Source organism: Anas acuta, chromosome 7 (genome assembly GCF_963932015.1).
Source record: "Anas acuta chromosome 7, bAnaAcu1.1, whole genome shotgun sequence".
Taxonomy (NCBI): Eukaryota; Metazoa; Chordata; class Aves; order Anseriformes; family Anatidae; genus Anas; species Anas acuta.
This window is the reverse complement of record NC_088985.1, coordinates 10523281-10541552: the sequence shown is the minus strand read 5'-3', so window position 1 is coordinate 10541552 and position 18272 is coordinate 10523281. Positions and strand designations below refer to the sequence as shown.

Below are 18272 nucleotides of genomic sequence, written 5' to 3'. Positions count from 1 at the left end.
GCTGTCCTCTCCCACTACTCTGAACATAAGCTGCTTTAACGAATGGATGGTTACTTCTCACTTATTTGTGCTTAGGAGCTGATGGTGAAAAATACGCTGAGCCCCTAGGGGGCACAAATGACCACTCACACTTCTCTACCCCACTGCACTGCTGGATTAAGCACCAAGTCAGGAAACATTTACCAAGTACAGCTTTCTGGTCTCTCTTCTGAAATACTCAGTGTAGAGAAACTTAAGCTAACTCTTAGCACCAAAATCAGTGTACCAGCACATTTGACATGATTTATTTCAGGAAGTTAGAGCCTAGTGTGGCTCTTATGACACAAATGTTCAAGTGCTGGATCACAGGTAACACTGCATCTTTGTATCTCGTCTCAATGTTCAGAGCATATATGCTATGTGTTAACTGTGGGGGAATGAGGAAAACCTCCAGGTGATGATCTGTCCGAGACCAATAAACCTAAGGTTAATCCACATGGAATTGTACGTAAGTGACCAGAGAAAAGAAACTATCTATCTAGGGGTCTGTACGAACTACACTATTCTGCAGCAGAAAATGATCTCATCCTTTCCCCCATTTATAACTGAAATAAAGACATTTATGCAATAAAAGATACAAAGAAAATATTTCAATTAAATCTATATGCATGCTAGTATTAAGGAAAAAAAAAAGAATAAGGGCTTGTTTAGAAATTAAGGTATTTTCAGTTAAATTAATGCTGTGGTCTTAGAACCTTCCTAGACTAATTTGCAGGACAGATTTATTTTAACATGAAGTTCTACAACTGCCTTAAAATGATAGGCAGATGTATGGTTACTGAAGAATCAAGTCCTAGTCCCAACTCAACGTGCAGATCACTACTGCTAATGCAAAGAAGACAACAGGAATATGTCTGGGGAAGCACTGACCTTTAAATTAAATACATACAAAATATCTGAAGCAAAACCAAACTATGCCATTCATAGAGAAATGGCTATACAGAAGCAGGGAATTGCATCAGTTTATTTGTGCCAGTGTAAGAGTGTGCCTTGTGCACGTGCACACAAGGAAACAAAAAAAATAATATTAAAAAATCTTCCTGCATGCAAGCTTTTTGTTGCCCCCCCCCCTTTTTTTTTTTTTTTTTTTAAGTAGTTGCATAGCTTTCTTGTCCCTTAGACGTAAGGAGAAAATAAGAACACAAACTACTGAAACAAGTGAGCAGAGTCTTCTAAAAACATGGAAGAGGAGAGAGGTTTCTACCTGTAAATGACAAGTACAGTATTTTTATTGAAGGGTTAACAGTTCCATTCACTATAGAGTGCCATACCTGTTGAAGTTAATGTCTGGATAACTAGAATACTCGGACTTCATCTTCGCATTGCGACGTGGAAAAGTACAGAAGAAAGCATTGGCCAGAAAGCTAGCAATCTGTTCTTGTGACATTGTGATGGAGTGATTCATCTTTTGTTTCAGTAGAGGTACTGGCTACCAAGTGGGAACAAAAGAAGTGAGGGGGAGGGAGAGCCAGGAGAGAAGGGAGGGAAGGAGAGAGAAAAATAATTAGCTTACCCATTTTAAAAGAAAAAACAGCAGCGCAAAATTACATTTGTTAAATTAGAGCAAGAGTAATTTAGGCCATTGGCGAACCCTTTAATCAGCAGCACCATTAAAGTCAAGAACAGTTTATTCAAGACAATTGGGAAAAAGCTTGCTTGACAAACTGCAGATTTCTAATCAATAATAATAAAAAAAAAGAGACCAAGAACACACAACTTATCAAACAAAACCAGGGGAAAGAGAGGACAAAGAATAGACAGGATTTGCAATTCCTGGGCAATCTTAAAAACTGAATTAAAAAAAAAAAAAAAAAGCAATTTTGACAGTTGTACAGTTAAAAACCCCTAATGAATGTTTTCAGTTACAATAATCAAGCATTGTACTTTACAACGAAAGGTGGAGGTCACTCCACAGATCATCCTATGACTTCATTTTTTTTCCATCCTCCCTGAACTAAAAAATGGACTGATAATCTTTGCAGGAAGTATAGGATCCTTGATTCTTTTATAATCTGAATGAATAAAAAAAAGCACAGCTTCATTTTGGTTTTCATTTTGGGGTTTGACTCTAGTTGTTGTTGTTTTTTTTCCAGTTTAAATAGAAACAAAATTGGGGGGGAACAAACCTGAGGTGTTACACATCTTCCATTTTATCACGGTTTAGTCTATTGATATGGAATATTCCCTCACCACATTAAAGGTAGTTTATTTAAAAACAAAAAAGCAATAAAAATGCACTTCTATTTACCAAGGAGTCAGTAACAATTATGATAAATACCCTTGGCAGAAGGGAGAGAACAGTGTTTTCACTTCTTCCAACATTCAGCCTTCACCATTAGCCTAGCCCCAGCAGAGCTGAGCAGCTACCTTTTAATCCTTGCAGTTATGAACACAGAAGCTGCTGCTAATTTAGACTGTTGAATACACAGCCCTGTTTACTCCACAACACAAGTTTTCCTTCATTCTTATAATTACTACATTCACTGCATCTCATTCTGTTTTCTGCCTATTTAAGTAACAAGCTATATTATGATGTCTGAAATCACACAGGTAGAGGGGGGGAAAAGAAGTCTGAGAAGCTCTCAGTCCTATAAGCCTATAAAACTAGGTTATGCTGAACAGTATATTCTACTGGAACAAGTTTAGCGTCATATAGCCCAAAAATGAAGTCTGACGAAGTCCTTAACCATTTATTAATGGTTAAGAACTGGCTGTACTGGCTAACAGTACATCTTTATAATAGGCATTACTACATGAACTTCTGAATCCTGTGTGTTACTTTGTGTTCAGAAACTTCTTGGCAGTCTCAAAAAATTGTCCTACCAGTGAAAGCAAAAGCTTCAATATTCATATTGTTTGAAATTATCTACCTGTCATAGAACATCTTCTGCATGAAGTAAGAAAAAATTTACTTGCTCCAGTTCAACAAAAATCAATGTAGAAAATTGTGACAAAGGAGCTTAGAAGTTAGTCCTAACCCTGCCAGTGTGTTATCATGCAACTTCACTTGTTTGATTAGTCCTATTCACTTCAACAAAATTATTCACAGTAAGGCTTTTATTAGCTTTACAACCCACAGAACTGATTCCTGTAACAATAACAAAGAATTAGTTGAAGTTTTTATGTGCACAAGTATTGCAATGCTCTAAGTAGGATAAAGTATGCTCTCACAGAATGCTTTATGAAAACACTACTTCTATGCTCTAAGAAGTGAAAATCAGGTGTTTCAAGCTTATTGAAGTATTTCAGTTGATAAGTGTGATTCTATTATATTGTTATAGATGTGTATCGTCCATTCTGTTCCCTCAGCTTCAGCTACATTCAATACAAAAGCTATATCTTTATTAAGAATATAATGTAAGCTTGATCTTTTGACCCTAGCCATTAGTTTCAGTTTGCAGAAAACCGGTCTGCCAGAGAACATTTCACTAGCTATGTTTACTTACCTGTGTGCAGATACTAGGGAGACAAAGCGCAAGCTTGACCATATCAGGAAGAATGGACTGAAACAAATGCTGGGCCTCTGCATCTTCAAGAACCTATTCATGAGGGAAAAAATAGACCATTTTATAAAGAATAATTAAAAAAAAAATCTCAGAAGTAACTGTACAAAACAAGTTTGTGAAGACAGGATCCATTCAAAAGAAATGGAAGGAAAAAAAAGGTTCTATTAGCTTAATTCAAATCCATAGCATTTATTATCCTAGTACCTCACTGCATTTTACTATGCAATAATCCACTAAACTGAAATATACAAGCAATTCTCTTTCTCTAAAAAGTTGCTTGTCATCAAATGCACTATGAAAGAATCTTGAATAAGTTAAACTCTTTTCAAAGCAATGAACCAAATTCTCCACCCACTAGTACAAATCACCACATAACCACTGAAGTACTGGCGTGGTTTGATTTACTCTCATATTCAGGCCGTACACCGAGGCAAGCACCGGTAACATTCTCCTGTTAAGGACACAGGAACACACTGTGGGGCAGACCGATGGTCCCCAGCAGCAGCAACAGGAAACTATGGGCACACCAGCCTGGCCACTCTGCTCCTCACCCCCATCCCATCACGTTCCCCCAGCACCCACAGCCACCGGATTACTTTTGTTAAAGGGTGCGACCTGCCGGGTCCCTCAATGGGAGCATGCTGAAGCTGCCACCTCGCTGGCCTCTTCCTGTAACTGGCTTCCCCAGATGGAGAGACCACAACTACACAAGGTTTTTCAAAGCTTTTACACTCAAGACCTGGTCACACCCAGCCCCTCTGCCCTATTCTCAACTCCTTTCCTGACACTGTGTGTTTGGCAGCTTTGGCAAGTCCAATCTGGTTATCAAGCCAATGCAGCCAGAGCTGCCAGCAAGGAGCCCGGCTCTCCTCCAAGTTGCAAATGCCAGTTCTGAGCTCAACCAATGGAAATGAAGATGCCTACTTTCCAACACGTACTGTTCCCCATAAAACACAAGCTGAAAATATTGTTTGGAGGCTAGCAGTTTTGGATCTTCTGAGATCATTAAAATAACAGAAGTATCTCTGCTCTAGTCCACCCTCTTTCAAGTGATATGAAATGCTGAGTGCTCAGGAAGTTAAAAAAAAAACAAACAAACAAACAACAAAGCAAATTGTCAGAGAACAAACAGCACACTGTGGGTATGTGTCTGTATGAAAGAATAAAAGAATAATCCCAATGCCTACATAGTTACTTCCCATACATTACGTATGCTGCTCAGGGATACATACAAACAAGGTGAATTAATTGTGAATTGAAACAAGAACTTACAAAGAACAGCAAACCTAGGAGATCTGAAAATCATTCAATAGAGGAGGAATGCAACTAACATTTTTCTTTTTTAAGACTAATAAATATTTATCTCACTTCTACTGCTGTTGGCTACATATACACTTAGTTTTACACAGAATAGGTCAGATATTGAAAATTACCACCCAACCTTTACCACCATCTGCTCTAGCACGAAACTTTTCCATGTTCTTAGGTGCAATGCTTTTAAGTGCCAGAAACAAACCAAATATGCATTTAAGGACTGAATTTCAGATCTCAATAAATAAAATGAATATGTAAGTTAAATCTATTCAAGAGATGACATTTAACCTCAGATGTCTACCAGGCTGTCAAATTCTGATATTCTCTCCCCTTCGGGTAACACTTCCTCTCTTCCAGAATTGACACATAAAGAGTGGCTGCTGTGCTTTGCTGACTGCCACAGACTGTACAGTATCACTTATCTGGTGACACATTACGGCACCGGACTTTGTCATAGCTGTCAAGGCTTCAACCTTCTCTTTATGCTTCTTTTAAAACAATATAACAATGGTATGAGACGATTTCTTCCCAAAGCAGAAGCAGGGCCAGCAACTGTTCAGCTCAGCTCTGATGCAGAATACATAACCAGAAAGTTTACTTTTCAACTCTGAAATGCTACTTTTCATTCTTCTTATCTTCCTAATGTTGTACCAGAACAGCCTCCTTTCTAAATTATTCCCATACACAATTTTTACTAGACCTTCGCTAACAAAACCATCAAAATCGCAAGCTGTTAATGCTCAGAAGCATTTTCATTGGACTTCAGACAGATTATGCCTACATCAAAATGACAAATGGCTTTTTGTTGCTATTCCTACATCTAAATGACAAATGACTTTTTATTGCTGCCGTTATTGTATTTTTTGAAAGGATTGTCACAGGATAAGTCACTTGAAGGACCCCACAACTTCAGTACAACCACTACAAGGGCTAAACTCACAAACCTTGCCAAGGAACTGCCAGCTCTACCCTTCTCTAATTGAACCAAGCCACTTAAGTGTCCCTGTTTTAAATGCTCCCCTATTTGGGCACAGCTCTTCTAACTTCTCCCAAAAACTTTCTCCCTGAAAACAACTCCTTGGGTGCAATATTCAGTCCTGTGCTTCTCTTGAGGCTATAAGCCATTACTGAACAGCAGCAGTAAGTCAGAAGCACACAGCCTTCCTCACCTTAAGTTCCTAGAGAACCAAGTAACTTGAGTCACAGCCACATCAGTGTAATCCTACCTTTACCTTTTCCACCCAGGTTCTTCCTATGAGGTTTCATAGGCAGAGAACACCTGCAAAACCCTGTCTGCTTCACCCTCATCCTCTTGACCACCAAAGCAGCATACCAGCAGCTTTGTAGGCCACCCACTATCAGTACATGTTCTCAGCTATGCTCAGTGCTGTGTGGAGCCTGGTTTTCATCTTTAACACACTTCTCAGATGTAGAAAACAAGAAAAAAAAGGAAAAAAATGACAGTCAGCAATGGAAGGTAAACGGACTCCAGGATGTAGAGTGCTGATGCCACAGCTACACCTGACAGACATCCCACGATACAAACACCAGCATGGGAGAACCCTGCAGCAGCACAGAGAACACCTGGTCACAGAACTGAATACAGATTTATTTAGAAGGAAACTCTCTCTTCAGGAAGCAATGACTTGTACTGATATAAGAAGAAGCCTATTTAGAGTTGTACTGCATATTCTACTTACTTACCGTCACTGAAAGAGGGATGTATCATTCTTCATCCTCAAATACACACACCCACCCCACATTCTTGAGATCCTTCAGCTTGCTGACCCAACAGGAAAATAACCCGGAGGACTAGTGCAGTGGAGGACAGGTAAGTCAGAGCAGCCTACCAAAGGGTCATGCATTACCAACCCGGCGCAGGGTAGGTAAAACAGAACCAGACAGTCCCCTTGCCAATGGGCTACAAAGCAACTCTTAGCTGAAGAAGCAGCGTTGCAGTTAGTGCAAAGCTGTTGCAAGAAGAATCTCACTGAAGAATGTCTAGTACAGGGACACCTGTATTTTATTGCATGTATTTTAAAATTCAGTAATTTTATTCAGTAATGTGCTTTTAACTATATACAGTCTTTTTCAAGGCTGCAACTACGCAAACATTAAGAAAAAGGAGTGAATTTCATTTTTGAATGTTTAGTATTTGTTTTATAACTTAAAGAGTTCTAAAATACAAAATGGTTTTCAAGAGTTTTTGATGAAAAATACATTAGCTACCATAGCAATTTTTTTTTTTTTTTAAAGAATTGATCTTTTTCTCCTTTCCTTATTATACATACATACCCTCTGCAGCTTCTTTCAGGGTTCGAAGCAAAACAAAAATATATTGTTGACTTTATTCATAGTCCTCCAATCATGCAAAAATTATTTAGGAATGGAATAAGAGCAGGGGTTATATCCAACAGAAAAGTACATGTAATCAGAGTTACAAAACATGAATTGCCTTTTTCCAAAGAAATCCCTCAGCGATTTCATCAGTATTTGCAGTGGAGTGATTGACTAAACAAAAATGACTTAGGGCTCCAATTCATAAGATGCAAATGGTTCAGCGAGCTGTAGCAGAGGTAAGAGCTCTTGGCCAAACTTGCATTGCAATTTTACAAAATGAACATTTACAGAGCAGCGAAGAGGTCTAACTACTGCTGTAAGTAATGGCCTCTTGTCACTATAAACTAGTCCTCCAAAATGTAACGAATGAGCATGCCTGACAGTCCCAGCAAGAAGGATCTGACGTAGCATGGGTTGATAGTGATGGTAGAGTTTAAATCTAAATCTGACAGCTCATCAAACCAAACCAGCTACACATACAGAACAAACTCAGACACCTCCATCTATCACATGGGAAGATAGAATAATCAAGTCAGCAGGCAAAACAAGATGCTAAGACAGCAACAGCTTAATGTTTTCAATTTGTTTTTACTTCCCCATATTAACTTCAACAGGACAATGACCACCTGAACCACATTCTTAAGGACGAAGAGGAAAAACAGAGGTCAGACTTCAGACTTGATGTCTCGTTCCCTAATTCTAATGGGTTTCAGCCTCCTTTTTCCTTCCCAGCTGTCACAGTGCTGCCTGTACTTTCTTAGAACTGCTCTATTTCAGTTCCTGCTTGTAAATGCGCTGGATAATCAGCTACTGCACTGAACTGCCTTTCCAGTGAGTTTTCCTAATTGCTCTAATGTAAGATCTCATAGGGTTACAGGTGGTAATGGCCTCCTAACTAATATATGAGACCAACTGGGTAACTTCTATCTACTGTATTCACAGTAATCTTATTCTCCTAGTCTCAGGATTCTTTCCTCACTACCTTCAATTTGTCTCAAATAAAACAAACTCTGTATTTATTTACAAGACATTAAGATCTACATAGCAAACACTTCCAAACTGAGAAACCTGACAGCAAATAGAAGCATAGCATATAACGTATCTAGTTTACCTAGACATACCATTAATATATCTCCTTGTCTTTGAATCGCAGACCTGAAGGAGGAAAGTGAACAAAGGAGTACTAGTCACATTTTTTCCAAAGAGAAAGACTAGCTCAGTGCCACATGCAAGAAATCTGGTATCAGTTTGAACCATGAAGCCTAATGCAACTCAGAATGTTTTTCTGAATAGAAGTCTGATCAACTTTTGTGTTTTTTTAATTTTGGTGAGGATTACAGGGAAAACAGAAAACTGAAAAAAGTGAGAACTAATTTGGGAGAAAAAGGAGAATAGGAGCTTGTGTTTTAAGGCTTAATTTCTTAAGAAATTAAAAAGAGCATTAAAACCTTTTTTCTATTTGTAAGCATTTAAAATGATATTTTTCCCCCATTCAGTGCACAGACTGTACCTCCCTTCCAAGAGGTCCTCTATTGCTGACTTGAGAGAAAAGCTCTGTTGTGCTCTCACTTTTCTACATAATATTAGCTCCTGTCCACATTTTGATAATGTTCATAATTTCCATTTCCCACTTTTTTTTTCAAAAGTGTATTCCACAAAAGACCCTCCAAGACATCCTGAAGTGTCTCCCCTTAAGCTAAGACTTTCCTTTGAGATGATGCTTATACAAAAACTTGTGTATTTAAGCAATCATGTAACAGATCGTTAGTGTATAGTGTAATGTCTTCCTTTTCTCTTAATTCCTGAGCACGCTACACTTACGTACTTGTTCTCCTCTGTCCCAAATAGAAGTCAAATGCTTTTTGTTCACTGTTTGTGCAACACTTAAACCTGGTTGAGTCTCCATCCACAACTAAAGCACTTCAGTGCCAATAAAATAACCAAGCCATTGTCCATTATATGCAAGTCTATTATCAGAATTATAATACCAGAATTATACTATTCAAGTCTTTTACCAGAACGTAGAACAGCCTCAGATTGCCAACCTGCACTGCCTTCCTTACTTTCATTCTTTTCAAAAGTTCTTTTAAGAATCAGAGAATCCTGAAAGCAGACTTTCTCAGTGGGTTATTTAGAACAGCTGGGAAACAAAACAAAAAAGCCCAAACAAGTTCTTGTTAAGTGACTTTGAAAACTAGTATATTAATTTAATACGCATGAAATAAAAAGCTTCACTAAATCATACTCTCTGGCAAGTCTTTTCTTCTGGCCAGAGAGCAGATGAACTCTATTTAAACTTCTTGTGCCTCCACTACTGGCATAGCCAGTACCTAGACAGAGACTTCAGGCTGCAGCACACTGACTTGTATGCAAACATACAACAGGTTGTTGGCCATAATGCAAAATATTATACATATAAACAAGGTTGAAACCTTGAAGCAAAGCACGGGGGAGGAATAGATGAGAGAGGGGGTAGGGAAAACCCAATGTTTTCCTTTAGTTCCTATTTGATTAAGTTAATCAACTTCTACAAGTCCAGGAAATAATAAACTCTCACCTGCCTCCTTTAGCTCCCTTACAAAACTAATTCAGTAGGAAACACACTTAGCTGTCAAATTCATCTCATTTCTTGAGCCCTTGTCTGATTAGAAACCAGAGCAAGGACAAAGTAATCTATGGAGGGAGGAGGAAAAAAAAAAAAAAAAGACATAACACAGGATTATGCAGAAAAGACTCTTATTTGAGAAGAAGAATGCTTCTGACATTTATCAAAACCATAAACTGACACTTCAAAAGGAAAAAGGAAGACAGCTTACAAGGCAGAGGTTAATTCACTTTTGTTTATTTTTTTTCCCCCCTGAAGGCTCATTCACGTCTTCTGCCAATCTAGCCCTGAAATGCTCTCTCAGGTGTATCATCCCTAACAACTGCAGCTTTGCTCTTAAAGCTTTTCAACATTCTAGATAAAGTCCAGTCATTTATGAGAGGAAAAAAATAAATGTATTTAATTTTGTACCTCCTCTTAATGGTTTTAAAAACCCCTTTTATACTTCCTCTGTACTGGAAATCTAACCTCAACCACACTCATTGGCAACGAGTGAAAGCTCCGTCCCAGCTCTCCCCAGGCCACAAGCAGGCTCCACCTTCACATTCTTGAAAAGCAATTCTATTGTGAGCAGAAGCGCCACAACCATGTCCAAAGCAATGGCAGACTCCTGGAAGGAAGAGTCAAATACTGCTTTCCAAATGTTCCTGAGTTGGGAAGTACAAAGCACTGAAAAAGGCTATGGCCTTGTTTTTATAGCAGAGCCATAACACGAGGGAAAAACCTCCATCTTTCACCTGACTGAAAAGATGAGGATAAAATAGATCAGTTTCCACATTCATTCAAAACTTTTACCTCCCTAAAAAAAAAAAAAAAAATACTTGGGCAGGGGGGAAAGTTCATTACTGCTATGATTTTGAAAACATCTGCTAAGACCTATACTGGGGGAACATCTAAAAGTTATCAGATACTTAACTACAACTATTTCAGAGTATCTTTTTTTTTTTTTTTTTTTTTTTTTTTTTTTTTTTTTAACCACCACCACTTTTTTTGTTTTAACTGCTCCAGACATTAAAAACTTAAAGGCATAAAGCAGCTAAGGAAAACCATAGCAAACAAAATAAGTTTCTTTCATTCATTTGCGATAGCAGGGTAAAGTATGGATAAATAATAAATGTAATCTAATGGAAGAAAAGAAATTTTTCCATCAGCATTCTGCCCTCAAACAAACAAAACAATTAACAGAAGGTAGACTTTAAACCCCAGATCTTCGTATTCATTATTATTATTATTTTAAACAGGAATGTTCCCAATACAGGGTAAAACTATCGAAGAGATCTTAAGGGTTATCTTTCCATTGTCTCAAAGCATTACATATGCACAAACACTTTTGACTTTATAATTAGAACTACACCTGGTATATGTAGAAATCCCTTCCCTGGTAATCCTGAGTCTATGCAACAGTCATTGTGATGGTGCTTATAAAGCACCACTTCAAAAATACTCAACTGTTTTACTGGGAAGTACAGAAAACTAACAATAAGGCTATAATTCAGTACACATTGCCATTTCACCTCTACAATGCTTAGCTACTAACATTTTGAATGGGTACAAAATGCATATTTCCCTCTCACCCCAGAGAAGCTTAGATTTATTTTGTAATATGGGGACAAATTCCTTTCTGGTGCTGTGAAAAGGAAACCCTTCTCAGCACATTCAAAAAGACATTTTCAGTTTAGATTTGAAAAAGGTAGGCTGATGCAATGAAAATTGTTTGAAAACATCTGGACTAAAATGAAATCCAGTGAAGAGCAATGGATAGGCTATTTTCAGCCTTGGGACATTTTGTTTCTTGCTTAAAAGCCTACCTTTGTAATGCTGACATCTCTGTACAATGCTCACTTCTGTTAGTACTGTCCAAACAATTATAAAAATGATTTATCAAAAAACCAGTCACCAGAACAATTTGGTCCTTTAAAATTCTTTCTGTTCCAATACCTCTGATTACAGCAATCATTTTCTTCCAGCAGGTCATTCAAACAACAAAATATACAGGAAAGACTGACATAGTTCCTAAGACCTGCTAGGAGTCAAGGAATAGCGTAAAGCCTTATTAGAACCGAAAATCTCTCAGGATACACATATACTAAATAGCAATAGTTTTCTTAACAGTGTAGTCCTTTTCAAAAAATGAAGGAAAATCCAGAGCTCAGTCATAATCCAACTACAGTCAAATCATCTTCAGATATGTTGAGTTTACATTCTCTTTCTTAGAAGAAAAAGATGGAAATAATGTTTTAAAACGAAGGAAGTATACTTTCCAAAATTGTCCAGGTATTTTCTAAGTTTTCTTAATCTTAAATTTAAGGGTATTTAATAAAGATTAAGACCACAGGCTGAGGTTCTGTGGTTGTGAAATTTTGCAATTTCAATTTTTCAATGGAAATACTTACTTAAGAGCACGCTTTTTAATTTCATTCTTATCAGCTTAGTGATCTCAAAACACAAGGAAGTCTTAGAGAAGCAGTAGACAAACTGTCAGTAGAAAAATCAGAGGTGCAAATACTAAGTTATCAAGCTTTAAATGTGCTCCCTCTTACATCAATTACTTGTATCTGACATTTTCTAAAAGTAACAAGCTCATGCCAGATGCACCAGTATACTATGTGGCAACACATTCAAATGGGAAACTGTACTTCCACCAGAAGATACAGTAAAGGCATCTTGCAGATTTTATCCCAGGTTTTACTAGTTTTATGCCACAGTTCAACATAACACACTTGCTACATTGTTCAGTGTAACATACCACATCTCTCTTCCATTTCTTTGTATTATTCCCAAATACAAAGCACCAACTAATAGGAATAAGACTCCCTGTAGAGGAGACTCTTGCACCACTCATTAAGAACATCCTCCTATATTCTAGAAACTGCACAGAACATCTACAGTAGAAAAAAGTGGTAACTTATAAAGTACGGGCACATTTCCATATGAATGTTGCTAAGCCAAATTTTAGACAATAAATATTTGTGTAAATGTAAAATAATTTTTAGTACAATGAAGAACTTACATTTTTTCAAGAAAAAGGAGATGAGCCTTTTGAAAGAACAAAACGTCTGTCATGTGGATGCATGATATTTACAGAAAATAGAAAAGACTACACATTTGTATTTATAAATTTATTTGCCTATTTGCTACACGTTTATCTTTAATGAATATATAAACCTGATAAATTTTAATAAATATTTATAGGAAATTCGAAAGAGTTATTGTTCTTCTAGAAATTTACAGACTCCTGTGCATAAAAATAGATGACAATGAAGCCTTATGCCCTGACTGTTCCAGACTTCCAAAAGGATCTAACATCCAGAAGAATGATCGTCATGTGAGTTTTAATGGAAAGAAGCAGGGAGAAGTAGGACTCCTTTTCTAATCCTGGTTCAAAATTAATTAGTTGCAGTTTTAAGACAATGTTTTTTAATAGCCTATATCCTATAATCACATAAAAGCACAAAGAGTGAAGAAAAATTACAATGCATTACTTCAATGTGACAACTGACCTTGTTTTCCTGCTACATAGCTTTGTACCAGATTTTAGAATCAGCTGAGACTGCCATAAGGGAAAAACAAAACAAAACCAAACCCACATACCCACAACTTCTAATAGCCAGTTTTAAGGTTTAAATCAGTGAGTCTTGCTTACACAGTAATCAATTATGTATATCCTTGTCATTACACAGATTGATTGGCTTCAAACAGCTTTCCCAGAAGACAAAAAGACCACAAAACGTCCATAAATTGTCACTGCAACCACACGCATGCTTTTTTGAACATCAAAAGCCAAACCCAGTCACTGAAAACTGAGCATTATGTAGTGGAGAAAGAGAGCTTCTTTGTAGAGATAATGATAGTGTATCCCATTCAAACCTTCCTACTTGCATCAAGTAGTAACAAGGGGTTTAAAGTTCTGCAGCACACCTGAAAAAAATAATTTTAAAAGGCACAAGCACCTTCAAGTGATGCTCACTTAAAGTGTCAACTAACATAACTATTTTGTCCTTCTAAAAGCAAGTAGCATATAGATTCGCATGTCTTTCTGTCAGCAACATCTCATATTGGTGTTACAACACAGTGCAGGCTGAATGCAAAGGCCACTTCTGCCTCTCATCCTCAATCCAAAGTCAGAAAAATGTAAAAATGTACAAATGTCCACGATATCCCCAAACCTGTCTGACAGAGATGAGGAAAAGATGCCTAGCAAAGTCTAACAGCAAGCAGTCAGCAACACTCCCTCAGCACACCACCATTACTTGTAGTAATCAATGTTTAAAAAATGCCCAGAGACCACCACAGTATCTGTGTATATGCTAACAGGATCTCTGTACCAGGGATCTGAGCAAGTCCTTTCAAAACCTGACGTAAACCCTTAGCATCTTCAGCTCCCCCTGAGAAAAGGAGTTCCACAGCTTTTTATGCATTATTTAAGTAGGTAATTCCTTTTGTTCATTTTTGAAATCCACACCTACTAGGAATATTTGCGCAGTGTCCCTTAACTGTTGTACTAGAGGAATAAATGGTCATTTCTTCTTGACTGTTATATTCCTTTAGGACACCACTGTCATATCCATTCCTCACCTCTCTCTCAACTAAGATGAAAAAGAAGATTCCTAGACTATTTCAATGTTCCTCATATGGAAGCTATTACATATCTTTAATCCATTCCTGACCCCTCTCATTTTATCTTCTCCATTTCCCAGGTACAAGCTTTCCACTAATAGGATCAAGCTCAAGGAGTCCAGACAAACAAAAATAGTTACAGATTCAAGGTGAACATCTGTAAGAGACAGTATGACATTTTTTCAGTAACTCACAGAACTCATATGAGAAGAACCTATAACTTAGATTGCTTGCAAGGTAAAATTATAAAGCATACTCCTTTGTTTTCTGACACTAAAACTAAGATGCAAGTGCCATAGTTATCCTCCAGGTTTCAAAGGACTTTAGAAGTCTGAAATTAAACAATGTGGGCAATAAAAGCTCCCATTGTTGCTTCATTGCATGAAGAGTTCCTTTTCAAAACTTTAAGTGCCTTTCCTGCATATTTTCCAGTAGATTTGTTATTAAGCATTGCTGCTAAATCTCCCAAGTTTCAGATATGACCCAATAATTCAATTTCATGCAGTTCTAGTGCAAAGGACAAAAACAAAACATGAGGCTGTTCACAGACAGGTTCATCTAAGAACAGCTCAGATTTTAATGATGACAGTGGTTCCATGTCATTAAGTTCCTGAAGCTTCACAATGTTAAGTGCTACAGACTTAAGTTCTCGTACACTACACAACTAAAACGGATTTATTTATTTATTTTTAAAAGATCACCTATTCAGGAATTTAGGCACTATGTATACAAGGTCATGTAACTTTCAGGTTTAAAAACACTTCCCTGTTCCTGAAAGAACAGAACAAATGTAAGCCTTAAGAGGAAGAACTCATGAAACAGCCTTAATAAGAATTATGCTTATGCACTAAGAGACTTTAGAACAATGCAATAATAAAGAATGTCCAGTACAACAAGCCCAAACTAAAGCAGCAGGCCACGTGATCATCTTAAATGATAAACTGTTTTTTTCCCTTTAAATAAAGGTGCTACTGCTAGAGTTAAGTATAAAGCTTCAGTCCTGAACGATGACTTTTTATTTCCTGCATTCTGGAAAGAACAGAGGTGTTTGGACTTGCCTGGAAGCGGAAGGGCCAATCTACAAGGGAAAACAAAAACAAAACCAAACAAACACAAAATAACCTACAATAGTATATAGCAGTGTAGATTGCAAGACTGTCTATGTATTACGTGCTATCATCATTCATCTAAACAAAGCTCATCCACACGCACGTTGGTGTGGGTCTCAAGACAGCTGAATCCACAGCAGCTTCCTCATGTTCCCTTTTCTGCTTGCCTTCCGTACTTTCTTCTCTGGTTTCTAGTTAATTTCTGGGAAAATAATGCAAAGATGACTTTCAAATGACAAGAATTTTGCAAGTAAGATGAAAAATGTTAGCACTAATAATTCTCACCCAGTAAGTAATAACTTGAATAAATCCTAAGCCTGTTTGCCAATATTAACAAACAGATGGAAGAACAAATCAATATGACTGTGCGGAAATTCCACAGAGGACAACAAACCTGTCAGATGTCTGAAGCAAATAAGCCACCAAGAGCTTTACGTACATTACTGATGGGTACTGTGAACTTTTTAAAAGAAACAACAACAGAAAAAACAGCAACAAGCCCCCAAATTTACTTCACTGTACAAATAGGAATTTTACTTTCAAACATTGACTGGCATTGAAGTTTTTTGAAAATAGTGTGAGGGCTCCCTCTTCTGACGAAGCTTTGTAGGACTGGTCCACCTCTATTTGTGCACGTTTCGTTTTTCTTACTTTGTTTTTGTGTTGAGAAGAATACAGAAAGACTTCTATTGTATTTTAAATCTAAGATTTGAAACACAAAGAAACAAAATATGTCACAAAATCCAGTCTGGCTGTTGTTGATAAATTTATGCCTACAATGTCAAAATGCCTAGTTTTCCGTTTATGCCCGAAGACTGTAAATAGACACAAACTTTTGGGATAAAGGACAATGAACTTCATAAACATACCCAGCCAGAAACACATCAAAAGTAACCATTACTGTACTGATACCTGACTTTATTTTTTTCTCCCAAATAACAGCTCTTTCTGTAAAACAGTACTATAAAATAAAACAAAGCTTTACCCTGGTGCTGTTTGTGTATTCCAAAGCAATTAACTTATTGGCTTTATGTGACGAAGTTGAATTGGCCTGTGAAACTTGTCTCCCCGAATGAGCTCGTTATATTACATTTTATTCTACAGATTCCTGTTCACAGCTACACAGAAGACCGAGTATGGTAGAGAATCTTAAGAGGAGGAAAATATCCTTCATGTTGTGTTTGAGTTACGGGTCTAAGAAATGAGCTACCTTTGGAAGACTGTCATTAGCATACCATCCACAGCCGTAAGGGGCGCACCTTGCAAACTAAGTGTCAGGAAAAGACAAAGATGCTCAACTCTACACCACATGCTGGGGTTACCTTTGGATGCCAGGAACTGCACTGCAAGTATAAAGGATGGTGAGGGAGAGGGGCACTTATTTTATTGCATATACATTTCTTCATCTGCTTTAATGCACCACTGAACTCCTGTTGCCATCCAAGAACCATCGCTATTGCGGTCAGCCCTATAGAGCAAGCGATGGCATGGGGACCAAGTAAAGCCATACAGTCTGCATGAAACCACCAGGCTTTCCTGGAAGCCTCCACCAAGCCACCCAACAAGTCTGACCATTAAAAAAGAAAACTTCAGCAAGACAGAAAGTCCACTTCAGGAGATTAAATCACTCTTTTACTAATTCAATGTGACAGATTCACAAGTAAGTGTCTCTATATAGCACAGGACGACAAAGATGTCTACTCATGTCAATTTGTTTTTTGGTAGTGAACATGCATCTTAGCACCAGACAGTGGAAAAAATGTGACCCACACCTACACAGCAGAAAACCTGGGTCACATACACAGCATTGATTTCCCATTGCTTGAGAAAGTTGAAAGTGTTTCATCTTACAGAAAAACAAGTCCAAGAAATTGGTAATTACTATTATTAGATGAAAATTTATTTGAACCTCACAGGTAGGTTTTCAAAAGATCACCTATTTTGTCTGTGTAACTTGGAAGGAAACTACTTAAAGTACGAAACACAAAGTAAGAGAAACCCATTGACACGAAAACTTTAACGGATTAATAGATGAGGTGAGCTGTGCCCAGAATTGGAATATACAGTATCAAACGAGGCTTTATAATTCCTCAAACACAGGCCTATTAAAGTACTACCTCAACACAATGGCCCAAATAAGGCACTGAAATACACACCATTAGATTTGTGGAACCAGTTCCCTTCTAAATCTGACCTCAGAATTCTTGGTTAAGAACGTATTAGGAGTTGACAGTGCCCAGGAGCACGGATGTCTGAGGCTCAAGGACTGTCTTATCTTTTTCTTTTAATACATATTTGTGACTATTTCCCACAGCTCTCTATTGGGCTGCTCCACCCTTTGCCTGATTACTTGAGCCAGCTTTCTTTTCAAGCAAACTATTCAACTTCTGGCAAGCAAATATCACCTGAAATGCTTTCCCTATTCCCTCAAAACCATGGGATAAACAAGAAAACACACAGCCAATGGTAAGGCCTTAATCATTAGCTCCCAAATACAAGAGCTCCAAAAGGTACACTCCACTACAGCTACTGTATTCAGGGCATTTCCAGAGAGGATCTCACCTTCTCACTGAGAAGCTGCTCAGATAAGCAGACTGTAAATGCTTTGAAAGTAGACGCCTCATTGATTTACAAAGCTTGAAGAGCTCACACATCTGTTAATAATAGCGATTTTAAGCATCTTTCTGTGTGTTTCCCCTCCACACATTCCCTTCACTGAACTCAATATATTCCACAAACAAA

General features: G+C 37.6%; 1 protein-coding gene across 2 annotated transcripts in view; it reads right to left on the bottom strand.

Moving 5' to 3' along the window:
- PARG (poly(ADP-ribose) glycohydrolase) overlaps positions 1 to 18272 on the bottom strand; it is a 64030-nt gene that overhangs the window by 31605 nt on the left and 14153 nt on the right. For both annotated transcript variants that reach the window (XM_068687931.1, XM_068687932.1), the window contains exons 8-9: positions 3486 to 3578; positions 1311 to 1468 (exon numbers count right to left, since the gene is read on the bottom strand). In XM_068687931.1, coding sequence (XP_068544032.1) covers positions 1311 to 1468; positions 3486 to 3578 — 251 coding nt within the window. The remainder of the gene's footprint in view (positions 1 to 1310; positions 1469 to 3485; positions 3579 to 18272) is intronic.